The 24,222-nt window shown below is 37.7% G+C and overlaps 2 protein-coding genes across 6 annotated transcripts in view; one reads left to right on the forward strand and one right to left on the reverse strand.

The window, feature by feature from the left end:
- Positions 1-52: 52 nt before the first annotated feature.
- On the reverse strand, positions 53-23,525 carry LOC133622483 (N-chimaerin-like). Of its 4 annotated transcripts, none has more exons than XM_061985274.2 (15): positions 23,367-23,525; positions 17,291-17,379; positions 13,449-13,487; positions 13,113-13,168; positions 10,483-10,514; positions 10,282-10,395; positions 9,654-9,780; positions 9,419-9,580; positions 8,489-8,566; positions 8,339-8,423; positions 4,609-4,782; positions 4,445-4,522; positions 4,248-4,385; positions 4,073-4,178; positions 53-1,070 (listed from the first exon to the last, which is right to left on the reverse strand). In XM_061985274.2, exons 2-15 carry the CDS (start codon positions 17,307-17,309, stop codon positions 899-901), a joined length of 1,380 nt encoding a protein of 459 aa, XP_061841258.1. In that variant the 5' UTR covers positions 17,310-17,379; positions 23,367-23,525; the 3' UTR covers positions 53-898. The 4 variants fall into 4 exon arrangements, with proteins under 4 accessions (XP_061841258.1, XP_061841256.1, XP_061841254.1 ...); XM_061985272.2 differs by lacking the exon at positions 23,367-23,525 and adding an exon at positions 17,684-17,992; XM_061985270.2 differs by lacking the exon at positions 23,367-23,525 and adding an exon at positions 17,677-17,992.
- The window catches only part of LOC133622482 (FERM, ARHGEF and pleckstrin domain-containing protein 1-like), a 114,825-nt gene continuing 114,088 nt past the window's right edge, over positions 23,486-24,222 (forward strand). For both annotated transcript variants that reach the window (XM_061985268.2, XM_061985269.2), the window contains exon 1: positions 23,486-23,626. The gene's annotated coding sequence lies outside the window, so the exon portion shown is untranslated. The remainder of the gene's footprint in view (positions 23,627-24,222) is intronic.

Raw genomic sequence — 24,222 nt, forward strand, 5'->3', positions numbered from 1 at the left:
TTATGGAAATGACAACGTAGTGAGATGAGTGCTGTAAAATAAACACACTTCATAGTTAACAGCATGTTTAATAATTTAATTCCCTCATGCAGAAATTATAGAAAAAAATAGTGTACAGCAATGACAAAGTAACATTCTTATGATGTGTCACGGATCATAAAAGGGTTATTAGTGGTCATCAGGTTCAGCTCATCAATGTTGGTGGTTTTAGCACATGAGGAAATCAAACAGTTTTTACAGTATATATCGTTTTTAAAAATCACATGACAGACACGAAATATAATAGAAAAATGCACTTTCATTTGTTACAACAGTCCAGCAGTAAGGTGTTTTTTTAACCACCTTAAATTTTTTCATGAAAAGCCTTGCAACTAAGAGATAAATCGTGTCCCCTTGCCCCGACAAAAATGGGGTGGAAATCACATATTTTGTGTGCACAGGCAAGCAAAACGCATCTTGACTGCACTTGGCCTTTTGTCAAATGACACTACTGTATTGAAGAAAACGAACATTGCAACACAATTCTTCATAGAGTTAACACTGCTCTGTGGCATTAGGTTACGCTTTAGCGAGATACAATCACATTTTTCTTTTCAAAAAACAAGAGGGAGTTGCTACTACTGTGGTTGCCATGGATACCGTACTGCAATACATCGATTAATTGTGGCTCATGATAGCAAGCTCCAGGTTGAATTGGAAGAAAGTTGAACCCAACAAGAAGGCAGATACAGCATCCTCTTGACTGCTCGAACACAATGTGGCTCAGTGTTTGCACTTTTTGAAATATCTTCCCTCTAAAATTTCTATGTAGCTTCCTGCAGGTGTTCCTGTCGTGATGAACAAGATGCACTTCATTGGTCACTCTCCTTTGTCCCTCCCCTGCTTGCTCTGACGCCTCTCAGAACAACACGTCCTCGTTGGTGATGAGCGTTTCCACCACCAGCCTCTGGTAGCGGATGTCATTGAGTGCCGTCATGGCGTCCAGCCCAGGCGCTCTCATCAGCGTGGGACCAAACACGATCCCCAGGTTCTCGCTGGACATGAGGTTCTCCTTCTCGCACTGGGTCACCCTGAGGTAAGAGACCAGAGGGATCAAAAATGGCAAAAGAAGAGCCATTAAAAAAATATAAATATACATATTAGGGGTGTGGGAAAAAAATCGATTCAAATTCAAATCGCCATTCTCACGTTGTACGATTCAGTATCGATTCTCATTATTCAAAAATCGATTTAAAAAAAAAAAAAAAATTTGTATTAATCAATCCAACAAAACAATACCATAACAATACAATCCAATTCCAAAACCAAACCCGACCCAGCAACACTCAGAACAGCAATAAACAGAGCAATTGAGAGGAGACACAAACACGACACGGAACAATCCAAAAGTAGTGAAACAAAAATTAATATTAACAACAACAGTATCAATATTAGTAACAATTTCAACATAGCAGTGATTAAAAATCCCTCATTGACATTATCATTAGACATTTATAAAAAAATTAAAAAAATGTTTTAAATTAAAAAGAATAGTGTAACAGTGGGTTACACTTGCATCGCATCTCGGAGTGTTGCTGGTTACTGGGGTTCAATCCCCACCTTCTACCATCCTAGTCACGTCCGTTGTGTCCTTGGGCAAGACACTTCACCCCTTGCTCCTGATGGCTGCTGGTTAGCGCCTTGCATGGCAGCTCCCGCCATCAGTGTGTGAATGTGTGTGTGAATGGGTGAATGTGGAAATACTGTCAAAGCGCTTTGAGTACCTTGAAGGTAGAAAAGCGCTATACAAGTATAACCCATTTATCATTTATTTATTATCTCATAAGCTTGACAACACACTGTGTCCAATATTTTCACAAAGATAAAATAAGTCATATTTTTGGTTCATTTAATAGTTAAAACAAATTTACATTATTGCAATCAGTTGATAAAACATTGTCCTTTACAATTATAAAAGCTTTTTACAAAAATCTACTACTCTGCTTGCATGTCAGCAGACTGGGGTAGATCCTGCTGAAATCCTATGTATTGAATGAATAGAGAATTGTTTTGAATCGGAAAAATATCGTTTTTGAATCGAGAATCGCGTTGAATGGAAAAAAATCTATTCATAATCGAATCGTGACCCCAAGAATCGATATTGAATCGAATCGTGGGACTCCCAAAAATTCGCAGCCCTAATATATATATATATATTTTTAAATACGCACGTTAGCACAGACTAATTTAAAATTGATAATACAACACACAAATTTGATCACATTGTCACACTCGCAATTCTGGCACTATGACATCAGAACATCGATAATTGAGCTAACTTTTATTATATGAATACATCAAAATGCAAATAATGCAATATTTATTAAAATATTTTGTTCATGTCTTTGAAGATGTTATCTCGATTAAGTTGTTAAAGATAGCGATTTTTGACATGTTCACATGTCATTATTATTGTTAAAGCCATCGTTTAATACAGTGGTTCTCAAACCAAGTACCACCTAAAAAAAACTTGTCTCTCCAAGTACCGTATATTTCGGACTATAAGTCGCAGTTTTTTTCATAGTTTGGCCGGGGTGTGACTTATACTCAGGAGCGACTTATGTGTGAAATTATTAACACATTACCGTAAAATATCAAATAATATTATTTAGCTCATTCACGTAAGAGACTAGACGTATAAGATTTCATGGGATTTAGCGATTAGGAGTGACAGATTGTTTGGTAAACGTATAGCATGTTCTATATGTTATAGTTATTTGAATGACTCTTACCATAATATGTTACGTTAACATACCAGGCACGTTTTATCAGCGACCAAAAGTTGAGAACTTTATCGTCGATGTTCTCTACTAAATCCTTTCAGCAAAAATATGGCAATATCGCGAAATGATCAAGTATGACACATAGAATGGATCTGCTATCCCCGTTTAAATAAGAAAATCGCATTTCAGTAGGCCTTTAATATTGAGTTGTATAAACAAGTTAAACAGTTTACTTACAGACTTATCTTTTCCAATGCTCGTAAGAGCTAACACAACTTGTCTACTTCTCAATTGTCTCATGAACTGAACAGACGTCGCCAACCTGGAAGTGCCCAAACTAATGACGCGTAGTATTTTCATATCGCCACGAGGTGTCAGTAAGAGTCTACAATCAAATGGGCATAACATTGCCGTCCCACAGGGCATTTCCTGTGGGAAGGGATTCGTTCCCAGGGATTCGAATAAAGAACCAACTCTTTTTCTTTACTAGAGTGGCCTCGATAACGGGAACCGGTTCTCAAAAAGGGATTCGAGTCCATGGAATCGGTTCTTTTCTTATCGAACAACCGGGAGAACCGGTTTCGAACATCATCCCTACTAACAACTACCGTATTTTTCTGACTATAAGTCGCAGTTTTTTTCATAGTTTGGCCGGGGGTGCGACTTATACTCAGGAGCGACTTGTGTGAAATTATTAACACATTACCGTAAAATATCAAATAATATTATTTAGCTCATTCACGTAAGAGACTAGACGTATAAGATTTCATGGGATTTAGCGATTAGGAGTGACAGATTGTTTGGTAAACGTATAGCATGTTCTATATGTTATAGTTATTTGAATGACTCTTACCATAATATGTTACGTTAACATACCAGGCACGTTCTCTGTTGGTTATTTATGCCTCATATAACGTACACTTATTCAGCCTGTTGTTCACTATTCTTTATTTATTTTAAATTGCCTTTCAAATGTCTATTCTTGGTGTTGGGTTATATCAATTACATTTCCCCCAAAAATGTGACTTATACTCCAGTGCGACTTATATATGTTTTTTTCCTTATTTATTATGCACTTTCGGCTGGTGCGACTTATACTCCGGAGCGACTTATACTCCGATAAATGCAAGTCCTAGCATTGTCAGTATTGTTTTAATTCACTGCATTTCACCTTTTTTTTCTTCTTTTTTTTCCAGTTGATCAAAACCTGTTTACCCTCCCACCTAATCATCCTGCGGTACAAACGTACATATAATCTGGGTTTACTGTTGGGAACAGTGTCATGATGATTTTAACTGAATTAAGGTAACCTTTTGAGGTGCGCCATGAGGTACCGCAGTGACTCGCAGTGAGCTGGCGGCAGCAGCTTCAAGGCCTCATGAAGAGATTCCAGGCGCTTTTCTGCATCCGTGTTCTCTGCAAAGAGAAAAGGAAGAACATAAATAAAGTCCTTAAAACGTGTCCTGTGAAGTGGTGAGGGCTTACTTGCGGAGTCTATGACGTGCGGGTAGGCGTCGTATGTGATAAGGGGAATGGGTAGCTCTCGAAAGTAGAGCTTGAGCGCTCCAGTGATGATGTTGATGTCCTCGTAGGCGTTTGATGAGATATCCGCCTTCTCGCCATCTGTCGATACAATACAGTGACAGGGAGGGGCTTGCCAGTTTACTTCCTGCTTCTCTCACCTCTATCAAACGCCAGCTTGACATCTTCAACCAGCTCACTGAAACCCGATATTCTGTACAAACCCTCCGAATGGAGACCTGGAGAGCAGGAGGAGGCCACCGTTAAAACGACAAAAAGTGATCACAAGCAGGCTCTGCTTCAGTCAGCTCTCGACGCCGCTCACCTCTGGCTTCAATTTCCTGGATGCACATGTCGACCACCATGGGCCTCTTGGTATTGTGCGCTTTGACTAGCGTGGTCAGATCGCAGCTGTACACTTTCTTAACGTGCCGCAGGTCTGGCTGGCAGTCGTTGGGCACCACTTTGGAGCACTGCTTGTGGACATTTAACCCACAGTCTGACGCACACAAGAAGTTTAGTTTATTTGCATGTAGGGCTGGGCACTGAAACCCAGTTACATAAAAGCACCAGTGCCAGCGTAAGCGGTAGTACCCAGACCGAAAAAAGAAGAAGCTGTGGGTGCTTAATTTCGGTGCAAAATGAATGCAGTTGCAGCAAACTAAAACAAGTGCTTGGCGATGACATTGTATGCAGAGGTGGGTAGAGTAGCCAGAAATTGTACTCAAGTAAGAGTACTGTTACTTTAGAGATTTATTACTCAAGTAAAAATAAGGAGTAGTCACACAAATATTTACTTGAGTAAAAGTAAAAAGTATGTTGTGAAAGAACTACTCAAGTACTGAGTAACTGATGAGTAACCGGTTTGTTTAATGATGACGGCAACAAATAATGCACAAAAACATAAAAATAGCAATGAGCAAATTCAGAGTCAGGAATATCTCTTAAGCAACTAAAACAATAATATATATTAAATAATAATACATTAACATAAAAAAATTAAGGCAAATTGAGCCACAATAACTTAACAGCACCATAGGCTCAGTAAGCAGAGATTACAAAGGAAAATAACAAGCTAGCCTTTATGCAAATCATAAACTGATAGGTGTGGGCTGCACCTGGGAACACACTGTGCACTTCTGATTGGTGTTTCTATGCATGAGTGTGTGTGTGTGTGTGTGGGTGTGTGTGTCTTTGACTGTCTCTCTATGAGGCTGCAGTGCGTTAATAAATGTCCCCACACGATGTACATTTCACAGTGATTCATAGCAGGGAAGCTAACATCAGCCTACGGTGACAGCCAAAATATCTACTAACGTTACTTACCGCGATGTGCTTCCTCAAATTTGACGTTGAGTTCACGTAAGCTTAAACTTGTTGCCGCTGAAACTTTATGTGCAATTAATCATGTGACCGCCTGGCTCTGTTTGATTGGTGAAACGGAGTCAAACGTCACCAGTGACTGTATTTGATTGGTGAAACGCAGGCATGCGATAGATCCTACTTTGAAGGTCTGTCTGACAAACCAAAACAAACAAAGCCTGCATTAACAGATCGATAAAAATCAGCAGCGAGTAGCGAGCTGAATGTAGATAAATGGAGCAGAGTAAAAGTAGCGTTTCTTCTCTATAAATATACTCAAGTAAAAGTAAAAGTATGTTGCATTAAAACTACTCTTAGAAGTACAATTCATCCCAAAAGTTACTCAAGTAGTTGTAACGGAGTAAATGTAGTGCGTTACTACCCACCTCTGATTGTATGTAACGTCTTTTAAGTAATTTAGCGTACCGACAGAAGCACAATTTTAAATGTTCTTTTTAAACTTTATTGCCAACCTTAACACACCAACAGCAGCCCTCATAGCGCCTTATAGCAGTGCAAAGCTAGCCAGTAGCCACCACAACACCACTTCCTCACTTTGCATTAATGACAGTAGCTTTGCGCACATGGAAACATTTATTCCGATTAAAAGCCTAACCGGAATAAAAATGTTTCATGTAAACATGCCATTCAGAATATTCTGACCCGATCCCACACACATTCCGATCAAAATTTAATTCCGATCGAGACGGGTGGTTTATGCCAATAGTCATTCAGATTGTAGCGCATGAAAACACATCTTCCGAAATTCGGGTTGAAATTATCCTTACGCCGCATGTTTTTGAGGTCCGTTATACTTTGCTGGTGGATGGGGGACTAAATTAAATAGCATCGGAAAGAAGCGATTGTCTTGCTGCTGCCTCCCGCCCATACTTGCCAACCCTCCCGATTTTCCCGGGAGACTCCCGAATTTCAGTGCCCCTCCCGAAAATCTCCCGGGGCAACCATTCTCCCGGACAACAATATTGGGGGTGTGCCTTAAAGGCACTGCCTTTAGCGTCCTCTACAACCTGTCGTCACGTCCGCTTTTCCTCCATACAGACAGCGTGCCGGCCCAGTCACATAATATATGCGGCTTTTACACACACATAAGTGAATGCAACGCATACTTGATCAACAGCCATACAGGTCACACTGAGGGTGGCCGTATGAACGACTTTAACACTGTTACAAATATGCGCCACACCGTGAACCCACACCAAACAAGAATGACAAACACATTTCGAGAGAACAGCCGCACCGTAACACAACATAAACACAACAGAACAAATACCCAGAACCCCTTGCAGCACTAACTCTTCCGGGACGCTACAATATACACCCCCCGCTACCACCAAACACTGCCCCGTCACCAAACCCGCCCCCCTCATCACCCGATTTCGGAGGTCTCAAGGTTGGCAAGTATGCTCCCGCCATTCAACATGTATACAAGAGGCGTTATATACTGTTGAGTTTGTTGCCCTAAAAACGGGACTAGCAAAAACAAAAGCAGTGAACAGAAGGAAAAATTACAGTGACAGCGTCAGACAAGCAGAAATGCACAAAGCCATGTTTGTTTACAGTGAGTCACCGCTTTTTTAGCACCTGTAGTGAGCAAACTCGTCCTAGAGATGGCGCCATAGCACAAGCAATAACGCATCTTTTCGTTTATGGTATGGTACTGTGCATGTGAAGGTAAAGTATTCCGATTTAAAGTGTGATGCATAAAAATGCACGTCATAATCAGGTCATTTTTCAGAGTATATATATATATATATATATATATATATATATATATATATATGTATATATATATATATATATATATATATATATATATATATATATATATATATATTCAGGAACATTCTAATCCAAATTATGATCAGATTAAATAAATGTAGCCCATGTACACGTGGCTAATGATGGTGAGCGAGGTTGCATTCACGAATCACAGTAATTATGAAGATGAATATTACAAAAGTCGCCTTTTGCACGTTTTCTATGTTCTCTATTGCTGCAAAATTGATGACAATTGTATTTCTTGTTTTGGGGTGTATGACTTCATTAACATTCACTGTATAAACAATCAAACCCTTGCCACATCACGGTTCAAATAGTGCAGCCTTACCACATCGCAGATTTTTTAAAGCATATTCAAAAATGTTTTGGTCCTAAATTTCCAAGCATATAAATGACTAAATAAACTAAAACTAGCAATACTACCATAGGTTTGGCCACTGGAAGAGACCAAACCAATCGGAGCGCGCTGTTCAGTATCGTGGCCACTGATTGGCTCAGCCTCAGGCAGTGTAAAAGAGTGTTAATTCATGTCTAGAGGGCTCTCACAATATTGAAAAACACATTTAGAAGGTGGTGAACTATCAGTTTTATTCATGTTTTCGCTATGAAAATATTTGATTTATAATTAAGGATTCCTACTTTGCGAAAATTCAAATATTGCGATAATGTCCGGCTGTTACGACTATAATTGAAGTATTTTAATTACACTTGAATTTCACAAAATTCCAAAAAACATGATTGTTTTCTTTCAACAAAAATGTGCATGCTTTCCATTTTCTAAGTACCAGTCAGGCACCGGCTTCGTTTTTCAAGTACTGATTTGCTACTCATATGGATTAAAATGTAAACGATACCCACCCCGAGTTGCATGTATGTGTCTGTGTGAGGGTTACCTGCGCACTTGACCCCCTGAGCGATGAGCCCCCACATGAAGTTGGCGCAGTACTCGCACCAGTGAGGGCCACGAAATGTATGAACCTGATGACAGATGCGCAACACGATTACACACACAAGTTGTGCTCACACACACAAAAACACCTCACCTTAAAGTTGTGGACTTTCTCGTATTTGGGCACCATGTCGCTCTCCCTCAGCGTGGCTCGCCGCACTAGTGACGTGAGCTGCGAAAGGGCAAAAGATCGGATTGGCGGCCAGAAGGTGGACGGGGATGTGGGTTTAGATGGCGACTTCATATGGTTTAAAGCGCCGCCAGAGACCGGCAGCTTTAGAACGGAGTCACTGCTACTGCCTTTCAGACCAAGGGCGGCCGCAAACAAAGAACCTTTTTGACGGACGCGCTTCTCAGCCCGCCTACCCGATTGTTTTTTACCTCTCCAAACGATAAGAGCCTCGCTGTTCGGCATCCTGTGTGGTACACTGACTGCTTCACTAATTCACAAATACCGGGAGCAAGCTGTAGACTCGGAAGAAAAGCTGTATCTGAAAAAGATGTGTGAGGACCCTCCAACGATCAGCCAGTCCAGACAAATCTGCTCTACAGGTCGGCCAGAAAATCCTAGTGCTTATCTTCTACATCTCTGAAAGTAGACTGACGCATGCATCACTCTGTTGAAGGCGAGTGCTTCAGCCCACATGGATGAGTAAATGTGCCACCTCTACACTGAGCCAAGGAGGGAGGGCGAGTGTGGGGAAGAGTTACCGGTCATTGGGAGGAGAGCGAACCAATAAGATTACGGCGATTCTTTCTGCCACTTAATCGTTAAAACAAAATGGTCCCTCGACAGAATGGCGTGGAGCTAAACACTTGTCTTTCACCTTTCTTGTTTGATCTTGCATCTCCATTCTGCTTCATCCGCAATACTCTCTAATTAGGAAAGTGCAGACGTACACAGGACCCTCTCACCCGCACCACCAGCGGCGTACAAAATACACTTCAGGTCACCTCGCCTCATGAGATTGCGATGTGGCTATACTGTAGGTTATCTGGAATCAATAATCTTCATCAACCTCACCCTCTCTTCAGCATTGTGGTCGTCTTTGATAGGCATCGGGCCATCGGGGGCTTCTAGGCTGTGTGGCACGTGTTTCTTCAGTGTGGGTTCCATGTTGAGGGTGGTGTAGCCCACATGCTCATAGATTGGGTTAATGGTCATTTTAGCGATGTACTCAGCTGCCTAACAAAAAGATAACACTCTTTTAGAATAGAAACTTTGATGTAAAAAATAGTCAACCCAGCTGCTCCCTTACCTTGGTCTCAATGTAAAGTGTGATGAGGCCATCTGTGACCAGGTCATGGATGGACTCAAACCTCTTCTCCCCAACAAAGTGCTTCCCATCGTGGTAAAGGCGGAAATTTTTGGTCTGGCTTCCGAACCTGCACCAGGTGACGGGAAACAAAATCTGGACTTTTTCTTAATGACTTTTAGTACAGGGACAAAAACTGGGCCAACACTTTTTTTTTCTTTAGTCCTTAGTGGATCAACATTGTAAGATCATTAACCCAAAATCAAATGTTTCCTTCACGGAGGAGTATTTATGGAAGGTAATTATAACCACAGGGAGAACATGGGATTGGATGTGTGCAGGTGGAACACAGCTATGAATAGTGATGCTCCACTTTAAATCCAGCTCATTCAGATGCGTGATGATGGTTCACATTCACGGTAGCCATATTGCATACTGAGAACTAGCATCCTCTGCAGTGGACATTTATTTTTGGTCTATTTCTTTTGTCAGAGTTACAAGTTACAGAAAAAAATAGCTGTCATGCAAAACACAAACGTCCACTGCAGAGGACACTGGCTCTCAGGGGGATGTACTGACTCTCCATGTCTTAATGTTTGGCTTGTGGAAACCATTCAAGGAGTGTGCCTACCTTAACGCCAGGGTGTATGTGCCCGGCTGTCTCTGACTCTCTCGAATGAGGTAGCTGCCTTCAGCCTGACTCAGGAGCTGGTCGGCCTCCTCTCTGGAAATCATCCCATGGTACCTGAACACAACACACATCTGAAGTTTGTACAAAGGAATTAAGTTGACATATCTCACAACTAAGCATCACTAAAGAGCAGGGACTCACTCTCTTCCATAGTATTTTGGCCGGTTGTCCACCTACAAGAGAAAAATACATGTTATGACCAATCATAAAGCATAAAAAATTGTTTTTTAAAGTTTGGGAGATGATGCTGGCCTTACATAACAAAACATTTTTTTCAACCAGCGGGTGAGTTGGCGTGTGCGAAAGAGCAAAGATGATTGTATGAGTCAAACAAAAAGAGCCGCATATTTCGTTGCCTTGAACAAAAGTACTGTCAGGGTTCTAAATCAACACACAGACAAATATTTATGGTTGACTTTCAATTATCACATTGTGCAAACGTAAGTAGTGGCAATTTTAGATATGGGCCACATGGGCAATTTTCCTGGACGGCATTCTTTAGTGGGTGTCACAAGGATGGGAGGGAAAAAATTCAGTGCCAACTACCACAGGTGCAGGGCCACATTAGAATTAGCACGGTCATCACCAACTGTAGTAGTAAAATCCTGGAGACCGTGGCGGTTTCTGGCATGTGCATTACGTACGATCGCACAGAGCGGCATGAATACGGTAGATTTCCTTGGGATAAATTGGTTTAAAGTGGCAAAGGTATAGATGTGTGTGTTTAAACTAAAGAACTTGACAGTTTATCCTTAATTTGGTGGATTTATTAAGATGTGGTGTTGATGCATTCATACACACATCAGCATTTGGGAACAAGAAAGAAACGAAATGAGAAAGTGAAAAATAATATTGTGCTGGTTTATATAATTGTCTCAAAATTCCTACTTGTCAACATTGGTACTGTAAGAACTGACTGGCTGTTTGTTTTTTTTAACCTTTATTTACCCAGGAAGCAGTGACGTGCGGTCACTGGAGGCAGGTGAGGCGGGGCCTCACCTGCCATCATGGAAAGAAAAAAAATGTAAAAAGAAAAAAAATTAATCAAATTGTCATATGTATCCAGTGATTATACTATAAAGTTATTTTCCATTTAACTTCACCAGTTTTAGATTATTTTTATTCAAAATCGCTGAATTTTCACATTTGCCGTTCAAATACTGAGAAGAGACGGTGCGGTGAACAGCAGCCAGTTGAGGCACGTCATTCAGTGCCTCACCATGAATTGCGGACTCGGCTAACTGCTGGCCTGCTGTGCAGTGAGACCGTATTGCTATATGAACTATATTTTACATTTCCATAGTTTAGTTAGCTGAGGTATATAATGTACAGTGTATTTTGTCAACAACTGTATGTGTGTAACGTATTTCTTGTGCTGAGCGATCATAAAACGGCTGCAAAAGACGCACTGGCAGAGGCTCGCAGTAATCCCGCCTCCTGCACCCCCGCCGTAGAATGCACCCCCTGACGGGAGTGTTATATCAACTAAAGCCCACACTTAAACTTTCCACATGCAAGATTGAATCTATTTAAAAAAGTTATTTCATAAGAAGCCAAAAAGTGCAAAAACAATAATGTTCGTGTTGGAGGAGTTGTGAATGACTGCAGGGCCACAACATTAGGTACACCTGCAGACTGCAGGTGTACATAATTCACAACTCCTCCAACACGAACATTATTGTTTTTGAACTTATTGGCTTCTTATTAATAACTTTTGTAACCTATTTTTATGGGCTTTCCTCTTTGTAATGTTAAGTTCCTGTTATGCGCTGTTATACAGTATATACCTTGAGCTCTTACTTTGAAGGCGCTAAGAGCGGAAGTGATGACACGTTGGAGCGGAGCGGAGGTTTTTGAAAGAAGGTAAATAAAGTGGTCCTCGTGTAAACTGGAGCCTCCGTGTTTGTTATTTTGTAGTATAGGCGACATTTATAAACCCTCGGTTACACTTTTTTAAATAGATTCAATCTTGCACGTGGAAAGTTTAAGTGAGGGCTTTAGTTGATATAACACTCCCGTCAGGGGGTGCATTCTACGGCGGGGGTGCAATAATCCAGCACAACAGCGGCGCATGGACTTCATTTATAAGTAAAGGTAAGACCATAATAATGTTTTTTTTTTTACTAAATGTGCTTTTTTGTGTGCTACAGTTTGTATGTGTGAAGTTAAAGTTAAGTTAAAGTACCAATGATTGTCACAAACACACTAGGTGTGGTGAAATTTGTCCTCTGCATTTGACCCATCCCCTTGTTTACCCCCTGGGAGGTGAGGGGAGCAGTGGGCAGCAGCGGCGCCACGCCCGGGAATCATTTTTGGTGATTTAACCCCCAATTCCAACCCTTGATGCTGAGTGCCAAGCAGGGAAGAATGCTGGTATGAGCTTTTAAACATAACCCGTTAACTGCTGCCAATCAAATGGTGAATAAGATACTCTTTAGGGTTCATATGTTTGTAAATCTGACTGTGATGAAGTCAGTGCCTCACCAGCCATGAACCTCACCGCACGTCACTGCCAGGAAGGTCACACTGAGATTAAGAATCTATTTTGCCTGCCACACACTTTTTTACACCAGTGTGGGTGTCAGTGGGAGCAAATCGGGTGAAGTGTTTTACCCAAGGACACAATGACAGTGACTAAATTGGCTGAAGGTGGAATCTTACCAGGAGCCCTAAAGTTTCTGGACGATCAGTCTACCACCTGAGCCACGCCGTGAGATAGTCCATAACAATGATAATAATAATAATGAAGATAATCAAATTAGAATTCTCACCTCACTAGTGCATGTCACCCTGCGTGGGTGTGGCGCCTCCTGCTGGAGCTGATACACTGCAAGTTTTAATTGTGTTATTGTTATACTTCGGTTTATTTTTGAAAATGCTAAACAAAGCACATCACGTGATTATACTTGCACAATTCAACATGTCCAAAAAGAAGTAGAATAAAGGAAAGTGTAATCCACCCTACACTTTGTCAGAGTCTGAGCATTTACTGATGGTTACAATTTTCAAGTAAACCAATATTACATGTTCAGAAGTACATGATATGATGGTGAATAAAAGAAAATTAAGTCATGACACAAAAAACATGAAAGAACACTGATACTTACAGTAAGACTTCCACACTGGTGGTCTGTATTCATCATGGTCTGAGGACGCAAAAATAATAAATATCATTTTTATACTTAAAATCTGTTATAAAAATGTACTGATTTGAGAAGAACAGGCAACAATACTCTCCAGTTACTTGAACTTACATCTGTAAGAATACTGCCTTTCTAAATACATTTTCCTCTACAACTGAACTTGAGGTTCAACTCCAGCTATTCCCAAAATAAAATGAATGAGGACAAGACATATTGAGTGATGGATATTCATATTTTCTTTTCTCAGCGCAGTCAAAACTAACAGACGTTTCCTGCCTTGGCGTATTCTGTGTTCACTACACGGGCCTTATCTTTGTAACAGCGACCATCCTGGTATCCTGTCTTCAAAATAACTTACCCTGGACAAGGCTGTTTACAGTATGTCAATGCATCAAATTATCCCTGTCAGAGGTTGTATTTTAGAGTCACACTACTGCACATAGCAACAAATACAACGGTCTATGGCAGGGGTGTCAAACTTAAGGCCCGCGGGCCTGAACAGGTTTTATCCGGCCCGCGGGATGAGTTTACTAAATATAAAAAAAATTGCCAAAATTTTTGAATGAAATAAACTGCTGTTCTAAATGTGTCCAGTAGATGTCGCAGTAGCAATTATTTGTATCTTTGCTATGTATGTAAAACAAATAAACCACATGATGTTAGTTCATCAGTACATCCTGTAATTTAATTTTAATTTAATTGTTTTATCTTGATAGATTGAAAATTAACACCAATGAGTTGACTGATGAACATTATCACATCATTTATTCAGAAAGTATAAATAACGACAAATAAAGGTTGAATACTATTAACCGCATCATGTAAGTATAACCAAAAAACAACAACATTATGGTTTGTTCAATTTCAGAATGTGCTTGTTTTATTTTTAAACAAAGAAAATAATCTGAAGTGGTCTTTATTTTTAAGTTATCGTGCTGTGATTTTACCAGTCCGGCCCACTTGGGAGTAGATTTTTCTCCATGTGGCCCTCGATCTAAAATGAGTTTGACACCCCTGGTCTATGGCCTGCATTATGCATTTACTGTGTCCTTATAATGTGGCAGCCCATGGTGTAGTGAGTTTACCTATGAAGTGTATTGTTAAAATTATTGAGAGCTTTGCTAAACTTCCAAGTTTATGGCTTCACACAATATAGAGAGATTCACTGCAAAAACTGAAATCTAAGTAAGATTAAATACCTCAAATAAGGGTGATATTTGCTTATTTTCTGTCTAATAAGATAATCCTTCTCACTAAGCAGATTTTATGTTAGAGTGTTTTACTTGTTTTAAGGGTTTTGGTCCTAAATGATCTCAGTAAGATATTACAGCTTGTTGCTGAGATTGTATGACCTATATTGAGTAAAACATGCTTGGAACTAGAATATCAACTGTTGCAAAGCTGTGTCATCAACACTCACAAGTATAAAACTACTTTTTTAAAGTAATAATTTCTTACTTCATCATGAAAAAAAAATCATGATGCCGAGCGCATATCATTATGTCAAGATAATGGCACTAGCATTTACTTAATTTAAGAATATTTTTCAACATATTGAGCAAAAAGGTCTCATTTTTTTTCTACCAAGAAAAGTGCACTTGTTATTAGTGTGAATATACTTATTTTAAGGTATTTTGGGGTTCATTGAGGTGAGCTAATTTTACTTGGAAAGTCATGACAAGCCGAATTTTCTTGTTCTATTGGCAGATAATTTTGCTTAGTTCAGTGGTTCTTAACCTGGGTTCGATCGAACCCTAGGGGTTCGGTGAGTCGGCCTCAGGGGTTCGGCGGAGCCTCCGCCACGGAGGTAAAGAGACATCCGACTTATCGTGTAAATAAAAACTTCTCCCTATCAGCGTATTATGGATACCCCCAAACAATGTTCCCTCTAATTTTCCATCTGATTTGCAGGCTTTTTGATTGATTGAAACTTTTACTATAAGATTGCAAAGGTCGAGAATACACAGTACAGTTTACACAGTACAGTACATATTCCGTACAATTGACCACTAAATAGTAACACCCGAATAAGTTTTTCAACTTGTTTAAGTCAGGGTCCACGTGAATCAATTCATGGTAATGTGTGTAAGGTGTGTAATTTGTTATGAGTTCATGCACTGTGTTGGTTTTGTTCTTTGAACAAGGTGATGTTCATGCACGGTTCATTTTGTGCACCAGTAAAAACACATACGACTTTTTCTTGAATTTGAAAAAAAAATATATATATATATATATATATATATATATATATTTCACTAAAGAAGGGTTCGGTGAATGCGCAGATGAAACTGGTGGGGATCAGTACCTCCAACAAGGTTAAAGGGGAACATTATCACCAGACCTATGTAAGCGTCAATATAGACCTTGATGTTGCAGAAAAAAGACCATATATTTTTTTAACCGATTTCCGAACTCTAAATGGGTGAATTTTGGCGAATTAAACGCCTTTCTAATATTCGCTCGCGGAGCGATGACGTCACAACGTGACGGCGCATCGGGAAGCAATCCGCCATTTTCTCAAACACCGAGTAAAATCAGCTGTTATTTTCTGTTTTTTCGACTGTTTTCCGTACCTTGGAGACATTATGCCTCGTCGGTGTGTTGTCGGAGGGTGTAACAACACGAACAGGGACGGATTCAAGTTGCACCAGTGGCCCAAAGATGCGAAAGTGGCAAGAAATTGGACGTTTGTTCCGCACACTTTACCGACGAAAGCTATGCTACGACAGAGATGGCAAGAATGTGTGGATATCCTGCGACACTCAAAGCAGATGCATTTCCAACGATAAAGTCAAAGAAATCTGCCGCCAGACCCCCATTGAATCTGCCGGAGTGTGTGAGCAATTCAGGGACAAAGGACCTCGCTAGCACGGCAAGCAATGGCGGCAGTTTGTTCCCGCAGACGAGCGAGCTAAATCCCCCTGGATGTCTTGGCTCACACCGTCCCGAAGATGATCAAGAGAAGAATATCGACCCTGCTTCCCTGGCCTTCTGACATGAGGGTATGTCTACAGAATATATTAATTAATGAAAATTGGGCTGTCTGCACTCTCAAAGTGCATGTTGTTGCCAAATGTATTTCATATGGTGTAAACCTAGTTCATAGTTGTTAGTTTCCTTTAATGCCAAACAAACACATACCAATCGTTGGTTAGAAGGCGATCGCCGAATTCGTTCTCGCTTTCTCCCGTGTCGCTGGCTGTCGTGCCGTTTTCGTCGTTTTCGCTTGCATACGGTTCAAACCGATATGGCTCAATAGCTTCAGTTTCTTCTTCAATTTCGTTTTCGCTACCTGCCTCCACACTACAACCATCCGTTTCAATACATTCGTAATCTGTTGAATCGCTTAAGCCGCTGAAATCCGAGTCTGAATCCGAGCTAATGTCGCTATAGCTTGCTGTTCTTTCCGCCATGTTTGTTTGTGTTGGCTTCACTATGTGACGTCACAGGAAAATGGACGGGTGGTTAAAATCAGGCACTTTGAAGCTTTTTTTAGGGATATTGCGTGATGGGTAAAATTTTGAAAAAAACTTTGAAAATATAATAAGCCACTGGGAACTGATTTTTAATGGTTTTAACAATTCTGAAATTGTGATAATGTTCCCCTTTAAGAACCACTGGCTTAGTTAAAATAAGATACCCCTAATTTTTGTATATTTTTTTTCTTGTTTTTGAACACTGACTTTTTGCAGTGTTGACAACAATATATTCTGCATTGCAGAGGCGTGCATTATCAGTGACGAGAACAAAAGCATTCAATTAAATCAATTAGATTAGGCCAGAATGTTAAACACGGTGTTGCTTACCAAACACATTCAGAGCCATCGTGATTCTGTAATTTGATGATGGAGATGAACAATAGAGAAATCACATCCAAATCCCAGGCCTTTAAACCCTGTAAAAAAAACAGATACACACAAGAATAAGAACAAGTCGTCACCAAAAGTCTGAATTGGAAAGCAGCCAGCATAGAAAAATCCGCATAAACAAATGATTCAGCAATGAGCGATGAGCTAACATTAGCAGGTTTATTGCATTAGTTGACAAGACTAAACACAACTGGTGGCAATTTTAAAACCGCTAAGAATGAAACGCTGTCTAGTCAAACCATGACAAACCCCGCCGAGAAAAAAGTCAAACCACGCACCGGCGATTCCGTCTAACGGGGAGCTGATAAAAGCGAAGTACTCACACATTACCATCCATTCTGCAATGTGGTCGCCATCTTGCTGGGTCACGTGACCAGTCTCGCCCTCTCCTGTGTTGTTATGGCAACAGTTAGCTGGCTAGCCGACGCTAAACAAGTATCGTCTTTTTTAAAGTGTGACAAAGCGGATAAATTAAAGAATAATAGCAGGTGAGTACATTTTATCGATATGGCACTTCTCACAGAGAGAGCCCACAAAGTGCTTCACATGGTTCAATTATAAATAGTACAATCAAAACAAACAGGCTACAGCGTGATACAACAACAGAAACATTGCAAAATATAATAAAATACGATAATAAAAATAGTATATAAAATACTAATAAAATGAAAAAGTTTAATGGGAATGCACACTTAAACAGATATGTCTTCAACTGGCTTTTACAATTTTCAACAGAACATTATACATATTATATCAAAACAAACCGGCTAAGTGTGATACAACAACAGAAACAATGCAAAATATAATAAAATATGTTAATAAAAATAGTATATAAAATACTCAAAAAAAGAAAAAGTTATATTATGGGAATGCACACTTAAACAGATATATCTTTAACTGGCTTTTACAATTTTCAACAGAACATTAGTATATCAAAACAAACAGGCTACAGCGTGATACAACAACAGAAACATTGCAAAATATAATAAAATATGCTAATAAAAACAGTATATAAAATAATTTAAAAAATGAAACAGTTATATAATGGTAATGCACACTTAAACAGATATGTCTTTAACTGGCTTTTACAATTTTTAACAGAACATTATAAATAGTATATCAAAACAAACAGGCTACAGCGTGATACAACAACAGAAACATTGCAAAATAATAAAATATGCTAATAAAAACAGTATATAAAATAATTAAAAAATGAAACAGTTATATAATGGGAATGCACACTTAAACAGATATGTCTTTAACTGACTTTTACAATTTTCAACAGAACATTATAAATAGTATAATCAAAACAAACAGGCTACAGCGTGATACAACAACAGAAACATTGCAAAATATAATAAAATATGATAATAAAAATAGTATATAAAATACTACAAAAATTAAAAAGTTATATTATGGGAATGCACACTTAAACAGATATGTCTTTAACTGGCTTTTACAAATTTCAACAGAACAAAATAGTATATCAAAACAAACAGGCTACAGTGTGATACAACAACAGAAACATTGCAAAATAGAATAAAATATGATAATAAAAATAGTATATAAAATACTGAAAAAATTAAAGTTATATAATGGGAATGCACAAGTAAACAGATATGTCTTTAACTGGCTTTTACCATTTTTAACAGAACATTATACAGAGTATATCAAACAGGCTATGGTGCGATACAACAACAGAAACATTGCAAAATATAATAAAATATGATGATAAAAATAGTATATAAAATACTAAAAAAATGAAAAAGTTATATTATGGGAATGCACACTTAAACAGATATGTCTTTAACTGGCTTTTACAAATTTCAACAGAACATTACTGTAATAAAACAAACAGGCTACAGTGTAGTACATTGCAAAATATAATAAAATATGATAATAAAAATAGTATATAAAATACTAAAAAAATGTAAAAGTTATATTATGGGAATACACACTTAAACAGATATGTCTTTAACTGGCTTTTACAATTTTCAACAGAACATTATAAATATTATATCAAAACAAACAGGCTAAGTGTGATATAACAACAGAAACATTGCAAAATATTATAAAATATGTTAATAAAAATAGTATATAAAATACTCAAAAAATGAAAAAGTTATATTATGGGAATGCACACTTACAGATATGTCTTTAACTGGCTTTTACAATTTTCAACAGAACATTAGTATATTAAAACAAACAGGCTAATGCGTGATACAACAACAGAAACATTGCAAAATATAAAAAAATATGATAATAAAAACAGTTTATAAAAAATACTAAAAAAATGAAACAGTTATTTAATGGGAATGCACACTTAAACAGATATGTCTTTAACTGGCTTTTACAATTTTCAACAGAACATTATAAATAGTATATCAAAACAAACAGGCTACAGCGTGATACAACAACAGAAACATTGCAAAATAGAATAAAATATGATAATAAAAACAGTATATAAAATACTAAAAAAATGAAAAAGTTATATAATGGGAATGCACACTTAAACAGATATGTCTTTAACTGGCTTTTACAATATTCAACAGAACATTATAAATAGTATATCAAAACAAACAAGCGACAGCATGATCAACAACAGAAACATTGCAAAATATATTATAAAATATGATAATAAATAGTATATAAAATACTAAAAAAATTAAAGTTATATAATGGGAATGCACAAGTAAACAGATATGTCTTTAACTGGCTTTTACAATTTTCAACAGAACATTATAAATATTATATCAAAACAAACAGGCTAAGTGTGATACAACAACAGAAACAATGCAAAATATAATAAAATATGTTAATAAAAATAGTATATAAAATACTCAAAAAATGAAAAAGTTATATTATGGGAATGCACACTTAAACAGATATGTCTTTAACTGGCTTTTACAATTTTCAACAGAACAGTAGTATATTAAAACAAACAGGCTACAGCGTGATACAACAACAGACACATTGCAAAATATAACAAAATGTGATAATAAAAACAGTATATAAAAAATACTAAAAAAATGAAACAGTTATATAATGGGAATGCACACTTAAACAGATATGTCTTTAACTGGCTTTTACAATTTTCAACAGAACATTATAAATAGTATAATCAAAACAAACAGGCTACAGCGTGATACAACAACAGAAACATTGCAAAATATAATAAAATATGATAATAAAAATAGTATATAAAATACTCAAAAAATGAAAAAGTTATATTATGGGAATGCACACTTACAGATATGTCTTTAACTGGCTTTTACAATTTTCAACAGAACATTAGTATATTAAAACAAACAGGCTAACGCGTGATACAACAACAGAAACATTGCAAAATATAACAAAATATGATAATAAAAACAGTATATAAAAAATACTAAAAAAATGAAACAGTTATATAATGGGAATGCACACTTAAACAGATATGTCTTTAACTGGCTTTTACAATTTTCAACAGAACATTATAAATAGCATATCAAAACAAACAGGCTACAGCGTGATACAACAACAGAAACATTGCAAAATAGAATAAAATATGATAATAAAAACAGTATATAAAATACTAAAAAAATGAAAAAGTTATATAATGGGAATGCACACTTAAACTGATATGTCTTTAACTGGCTTTTACAATATTCAACAGAACATTATAAATAGTTTATCAAAACAAACAAGCGACAGCATGATCAACAACAGAAACATTGCAAAATATATTATAAAATATGATAATAAATAGTATATAAAATACTAAAAAAATTAAAGTTATATAATGGGAATGCACAAGTAAACAGATATGTCTTTAACTGGCTTTTACAATTTTCAACAGAACATTATAAATATTATATCAAAACAAACAGGCTAAGTGTGATACAACAACAGAAACAATGCAAAATATAATAAAATATGTTAATAAAAATAGTATATAAAATACTCAAAAAATGAAAAAGTTATATTATGGGAATGCACACTTAAACAGATATGTCTTTAACTGGCTTTTACAATTTTCAACAGAACAATAGTATATTAAAACAAACAGGCTACAGCGTGATACAACAACAGACACATTGCAAAATATAACAAAATATGATAATAAAAACAGTATATAAAAAATACTAAAAAAATGAAACAGTTATATAATGGGAATGCACACTTAAACAGATATGTCTTTAACTGACTTTTACAATTTTCAACAGAACATTATAAATAGTATAATCAAAACAAACAGGCTACAGCGTGATACAACAACAGAAACATTGCAAAATATAATAAAATATGATAATAAAAATAGTATATAAAATACTACAAAAATGAAAAAGTTATATTATGGGAATGCACACTTAAACAGATATGTCTTTAACTGGCTTTTACAAATTTCAACAGAACAAAATAGTATATCAAAACAAACAGGCTACAGTGTGATACAACAACAGAAACATTGCAAAATAGAATAAAATATGATAATAAAAATAGTATATAAAATACTGAAAAAATTAAAGTTATATAATGGGAATGCACAAGTAAACAGATATGTCTTTAACTGGCTTTGACCATTTTTAACAGAACATTATACAGAGTATATCAAACAGGCTATGGTGCGATACAACAACAGAAACATTGCAAAATATAATAAAATATGATGATAAAAATAGTATATAAAATACTAAAAAAATGAAAAAGTTATATTATGGGAATGCACACTTAAACAGATATGTCTTTAACTGGCTTTTACAAATTTCAACAGAACATTACTGTAATAAAACAAACAGGCTACAGTGTAGTACATTGCAAAATATAATAAAATATGATAATAAAAATAGTATATAAAATACTAAAAAAATGTAAAAGTTATATTATGGGAATACACACTTACAGATATGTCTTTAACTGGCTTTTACAATTTTCAACAGAACATTATAAATATTATATCAAAACAAACAGGCTAAGTGTGATACAACAACAGAAACAATGCAATATATAATAAAATATGTTAATAAAAATAGTATATAAAATACTCAAAAAATGAAAAAGTTATATTATGGGAATGCACACTTACAGATATGTCTTTAACTGGCTTTTACAATTTTCAACAGAACATTAGTATATTAAAACAAACAGGCTAACGCGTGATACAACAACAGAAACATTGCAAAATATAATACAATATGATAATAAAAACAGTATATAAAATACTAAAAAAATGAAAACGTTATATAATGGGAATGCACACTTAGATATGTTTTTAACTGGCTTTTACAATTTTCAACATATAAATAGTATATCAAAACAAACAGGCTACAGCATAGTACATTGCAAAATATAATCAAATGTGATAATAAAATTGTATATAAAATACTCCATCCATCCATCCATCTTCTTCCGCTTATCCGAGGTTGGGTCGCGGGGGCAGCAGCCTAAGCAGGGAAGCCCAGACTTCCCTCTCCCCAGCCACTTCATCCAGCTCCTCCCGGGGGACCCCGAGGCCTTCCCAGGCCAGCCGGGAGACATAGTCTTCCCAACGTGTCCTGGGTCTTCCCCGCGGCCTCCTACCGGTCGGACGTGCCCTAAACACCTCCCTAGGGAGGCGTTCGGGTGGCATCCTGACCAGATGCCCGAACCACCTCATCTGGCTCCTCTCGATGTGGAGGAGCAGCGGTTTTACTTTGAGCTCCTCCCAGATGGCAAATACTAAAAAAAGAAAAACTTATCTTATGGGAATGAACACTTAAACAGATATTCTTTAACTGGCTTTTATCATTTTCAACAGAACATCTTTGATGGCTATCTTGACTTAAAACCATTCTAAAACTTGTGTGTAGAAAAACCCGGTTAGCTTAGCATGTTGCTAATCGATGCTGGTTGGATCCCCGTACGAACCCGCTGCATAAGCGTGTTTTGCGTCTAAACCACGCCAGACACCGGCACGAGTTTTTGCTAAATTAAATTGAGAATATTCGCCCTGGTGAAAATGAACACAAACTACCTGCTGGCTTCCACTTCTTACCTGAAGATGGCGCGGTCGAGCCGAGCGGCGGTGCAGGAAGCTCCAGGAGGCGGCGCGCTGCCCTTTATTGTCCTTACAGAAAGCCCTGAAAGGCTTCATGCACCGTTTTTCCCCCCACACATTTGTCTTAATGGCGAATACCGCGAACAACTTGCGTCCGTCCTTGAGAGTGGAACCCTTTTGAAAAGCGAGGGTGACGGATTCCCAGTCCGGGCTGCAAACAGCGGCTACGACTGACGGACCATCCCGCAGAGAACTGGGTGAGTTCAGCATTCTGTCCGGATTACTAAACGAGGTTTCACGTCGGCTCTCCGGGACTCATTGTGTTGCACCTTTCCAGACTATTTGCTCGTTGAATTAATGGCTTCCTTCCTCACAAAACGCAACGGCGGGCGAGTCTGGTATTTGTATGCAATCTCGCACTAAAGCTTCCAAGCAGGCTTGCCATTGTCAACACGTCGCCATCAATATTGAGTAATCTTTAGCCTACTGACATCTTCACTGCGGCCTAAAGGATTACTCTGCTAACCTACATCGTGGCTTTCACTCTGTCAACTGTACACACCTCGTCTTCCTTGCACACAGGTTGTTGTTTTTTTTTTACTCTGTTTAATAATGTGTTGGAGATGCCCTTCCTCCAGGGTGGGGTGAGAAGGGGCATCACCTCAGATCTTGCACTTATTGTAGTGAAATTCTGGTCATAAATCACATTATAGTCTCATTTAGTTGAAATTCATCTTCAAGCTGCTGCAGGTGGACGCAGGTGTGTTCCATCCCTTATCTCAGTGATTTCTTTCTTTTTGTTTTTGTTTTTGTCCTGTCCAGCTTCTCAGGCAAATCATATAGTTGATGTACA

This window comes from Nerophis lumbriciformis, linkage group LG23, assembly GCF_033978685.3.
Source record: "Nerophis lumbriciformis linkage group LG23, RoL_Nlum_v2.1, whole genome shotgun sequence".
In the NCBI taxonomy this organism is placed as follows: Eukaryota; Metazoa; Chordata; class Actinopteri; order Syngnathiformes; family Syngnathidae; genus Nerophis; species Nerophis lumbriciformis.